This window comes from Solanum dulcamara, chromosome 7 (assembly GCF_947179165.1).
Source record: "Solanum dulcamara chromosome 7, daSolDulc1.2, whole genome shotgun sequence".
Lineage (NCBI taxonomy): Eukaryota > Viridiplantae > Streptophyta > Magnoliopsida > Solanales > Solanaceae > Solanum > Solanum dulcamara.
In genome coordinates this window covers 37,161,545-37,165,977 of record NC_077243.1, presented here as the reverse complement: position 1 = coordinate 37,165,977, position 4,433 = coordinate 37,161,545, and the positions used below count along the sequence as shown (strand labels likewise).

The 4,433-nt window shown below is 33.7% G+C and overlaps 1 protein-coding gene across 1 annotated transcript; it reads left to right on the top strand.

Annotated features, from left to right (window-relative positions):
* Nucleotides 1–273: 273 nt before the first annotated feature.
* On the top strand, nucleotides 274–2,263 carry LOC129894390 (cell wall protein DAN4-like). Its single transcript, XM_055970062.1, has one exon. It carries the CDS (start codon nucleotides 581–583, stop codon nucleotides 2,036–2,038), a length of 1,458 nt encoding a protein of 485 aa, XP_055826037.1. The 5' UTR covers nucleotides 274–580; the 3' UTR covers nucleotides 2,039–2,263.
* Nucleotides 2,264–4,433: the final 2,170 nt, after the last annotated feature.

Sequence of the window (4,433 nt, the reverse complement as noted above, 5' to 3'; positions counted from 1 at the left end):
TGAAAAAGTGAATATTTAGCAATTATGTGATTAGAAGAATAAGTTTCATAATTTTACTGTAATTATAGTACTATAAATTAAATGTCCTTAGTTGTATATCTAACTTCAACTAAACTATAAATTGTAGCTGTAGTCTAGGTCCATTAAATCTTATCAAATTAAGAGTTAGACTATTTGTTTGTTCTTTTTTGCCTTGTGCAGCTTAGTAACAAGAACTTTTGTTGCAATTGCTACGCCTGCCTATATATAGGAAACAATATTTTGGAGTGACAAACAAAACAATTGTAGTACACCAAGTTAATTACTACAGAGGCAAAGCGCGTAGTATAGGAATACTGTGCTTGTCTGTTTGTTCCATGTGACATATCCCATCACCTCTACTTTGGCATTAAAGTCTCCTACCTTGCTCCAACTTCCCCTTTTCACACACACTAAAAAGTCCATTTATTAATCTATCACTCTTTTTAATGCTTCCCTTCTCCACTTAACTTTTTTATCATCTTGTCTAAAATTCAGATCCAATCTTGGAGAAGCCTCATTAGATCTCCAGAACAAGAGTGAATCATAGATTTCAATACATATGGCTCCACTTCCACATTTCTGCAGCTTTACTAAGGTACTTTTAGTACTTTGTCTTGTTTTTGTGTTATTCACTCTTTCATTCATTCCTGCACATAGTGAGAATAATAATGTTAGAAGCAGAAGAATGTTGGAGCTAGAGAATGAATCAAAGCCAATTAAGAAGAAGACCAGCACAACTTCAACTTCACTTTCTACTTCCAAGAACCAAACCAAACTCCTCAAATCAACTACTAGCTCTTCTAAGAATCAAACCAAGCAAATGGAGACTTCTTCTAGCTTTGGTTCTAGCAAGAACCAAACAAAGCTTTCAAAATCAAAACTTCCCTTTTCTGATTCACAAACCAAGAATAAAACCAAGTCCAGTTCCAATCCTAGTTCTACCATTACCAAATCAGAGAAACTTACTTTCAAATCCCAGCTCCAAAAGCTTAATCTCACTCCCTCCAAGCCCTCAAATTCAACCAAAATCACTTCTTCCACCCCCAAGAAGTCCTCAGATCTACCCAAAATCAGTTCAAGCTCTTCTCCCAAGAACAAAACAACCAAATCCACTAAAACCCAATTGGAAGAAGGCCTCAAAGAGTCCAATTCCAAAACTCCAATTAAAAATCAGTCCACAGACAGAACAACCAAAACCACTAAAACCCAATTGAAAAAAGACACCAGTGAATCCAAATCCAACACCCCAATTAGTAAAACCCAAACCCCCGCAGTCAAGACAACCCAGAAAAAATCAGAGTATAGCTGGCTTGAAGATGACTTAATTTCTGGATTCAGAGACTTACCCTCCAAATTTCAAGAAACCCTTTTACCAGATTTGGAGAGAATTTCCAAGACCTCACAGGTTTACCTAAACAAAGCAAACAAAGAAATCACTAAGAACTTCAAACCTTATGTGGGAAACAAATATGCACCAACAATTGCCTCTCTAATCTCATTTGCATTCATCTTAATCCCTCTCATTCTTGTTTCTCTCATTTTCAATAAAATTAAAGCCTATTTCTCACTCCAAAAGCTCTTGATCTTCATCCAAGTTTACCTCTCCATTTACTTCTCCATCCTCTGCCTTTCCTCTTTAGTCACTGGCTTAGAGCCATTGAAGTTTTTCTATGCTACTGCACAGTCCACCTACATTTGCTTACAGCTGTTGCAAACTCTTGCTTATGTGTTGTACCTGTTGATGCTCCTCATGTATCTCATCTTAGTGTTTTCCACTGAGACTGGGCCTACAACAAAGCTCATAGGCTTGGCCCAGACAATTTTGGGCTTTGCTGTTGGCCTTCATTATTACATGACAGTGTTTCATAGGGCTGTACTCCACCAACCACCTAAGACTAGTTGGAGGGTTCATGCAATTTATGCTACTTTTTTCCTTCTCATTTGCCTCTCAAGTAGTGCAGATAGAAGGAAGAAAGCTTATTTAGTAGAAGGTGGTGAAGTTGAGAAAAGGAGCTAAAAATTTTGTCTACTCTCTGTTTTTTTTTTAAACTTAATGGTCTATAGTTTCTACCCCAGATGGCAAAAACAAAAAAGGGGGAGAAAGAAGATTTTCGTTGTTCAAACATGTTCTTTATATATATATATGTATGTATATTTCTTGCAATTTGTAATTTATTAAGATATTAATAAATTATTATGGAATTCATTTCATGCTTTGCTTTTACATATAAGCACTTCCTTTACATCATTCTAGACGGATTATTTTCTTATAATTCTCCTTTCATTTGTTGAATATTTGAGTGCATTATTAATTTGATTTCCAATGTCATGCCATCTCGGAGCTGGTCTACATCATATATTAATGGTTACTCCATTCATCCCATATTACATGTCTACATTATAAAAAAATATATCTCCCAAATTATTTGTTATTATATATATTAAAATAAAATTAGTTTTTTAAAAAAATCATTTAATCCTTAAAATTAACACTTCATTAACTCAAGTTTATTAGTTTGAGATATACTTGGAATTGATGGATAAAATGCATAAATAAAATGTGTTAAAATAAGTTAAAGAGTAAATTAATATAAATATACTTTTTTATTTATAATTTGAAAGAGTGGAAAAGATTGAAAGGGATCGCTGAAAAAAGAGAGGAAGTTAGAGCTAGAGAATGCATAATTGATGTACGTTACAAAGTATATTAATGTAATAATAATGAGATGAAAGAAAATTGCATAATGAGATGAAAGAAGGTTGCATGTGATAGAAATTAAGTTCAATCTTTGTGACGAATGTATCAATTATTACTTCCTTTGTCCCATATTACTTAAAAGTATAAACATCAAATTATTTTTTAATTTATAAAATTAAGCTAAAACTAATTTTATTTATTTACCTCTATATCATTTTATAAATAAATACTTCATTAATTAATTTGATAATGATGACTAAAACACATACCCTAATGGAATTGGTCATTTTTCGTTTTACAATAAGGTCCATTTTCTAAGTTGAATACATAGTAGGTACTTATTTGTTCACATTTTTTAAAATATATATTTTAAATTATTTGTTAATTAATAAAATTGATTGAATTATTTTCTATTTTGCCTTTATAATTTTTCTTATATAAATATTTTATTAAGTTGAATTTATTTGTTTAGGACATAGTACTTGGTACTGATGAATAAAAACACATATGTTAATGAAATTGATCCTTCCATTTTCTCCTTGAAGTTGAATACAAAGTAGGCACTTTTTACATAATAATTACGTACCAAGTGGTCTTAGTCTATTATGTGACATCCACATGCCATGAAAGTGATTAATAGAATAGAAGTTTTTGATCAAATAAAGGTTGAGAGACAAAGGTCCCTATTGAGGGAAATATTATAAACACATTGAGGCTCAACAAATAGTAAGCATGAAGATCAGATAAACATCGACATAGTCAGTTCTGTTGGTGCTATCAACCCACCTCCGTTAGCTAAAACTGCTTCATTCAATATCAGCGCATTGAGGCTCAACAAATAGTAAGCGTAAAAATCAGATAAGCATCGACATAGTCAGTTTTGTTGGTGCTATCAACCCACCTCCGCTAGTTGGAACTGCTTCATTCCATATCAATGCAACTAGGATGCATCTGTTGAATCAGATTGGTCTCTTTGGTGGTTACACCTAGAGGATCCTAACAAGTTTTTGGGGACCTCATTAGCCTTTGCTCATCGTTCTCTTTTCGAGGTATTACTTATATTGGGATTCGTTTAAGGTTATTCCCGTATTCTATCAAGGATAAAGATACTACTTGACTTCGAGCACTGCCTCAAGGGCCGATCACTACATGGACTCAATTGATTGTCTCATTTCTTAAGAGGTTTTCCCTCCTTCAATGAAGATTCAACTCATGATGGGATCTAGAAATTCAGATAGGATAAAGGAGAAGCCCTTCATGAAGCATGGTTGAGGTTAAAGAGAAATTTGTTGTAGTGCCTAAACCACATAATACCAGATGAGTTGCTCTCGGAATATTCTTATAGGTCTTTAGATGTTGTGAACAAGTATGTCGCTAACAACATTGCTAAAGGGTCTTTGATGAATCATACATTTGAGCAGACTAGAGCAATGCTTGATAGGGCTACTAAAATTAACAGGGCTTGGCATACAAGAGACTCTGAGGTAACTAATATGAAACCACCTAAAATATCGAGCAAAGCAGTTGATGAAAGAGAAGGCGCGTGAGGAAAGCATATCAAAGATGATGATTTAGATAGAGCTTCTCACCAAACATATGGTGGGTTCTTGGTGGCAAGAAAGTGGGAATCAAGTTTGGAACAAGGATCATAGATATGGAGCATGGAAAGATAACAATCAGGACACATACGAATAGAGAAACATAGAGCAAGGTA

Coding starts and splice junctions, on each gene's coding strand:
- LOC129894390 (XM_055970062.1), top strand. CDS start 581: ATGGCTCCACTTCCACATTTCTGCAGCTTTACTAAGGTACTTTTAGTA.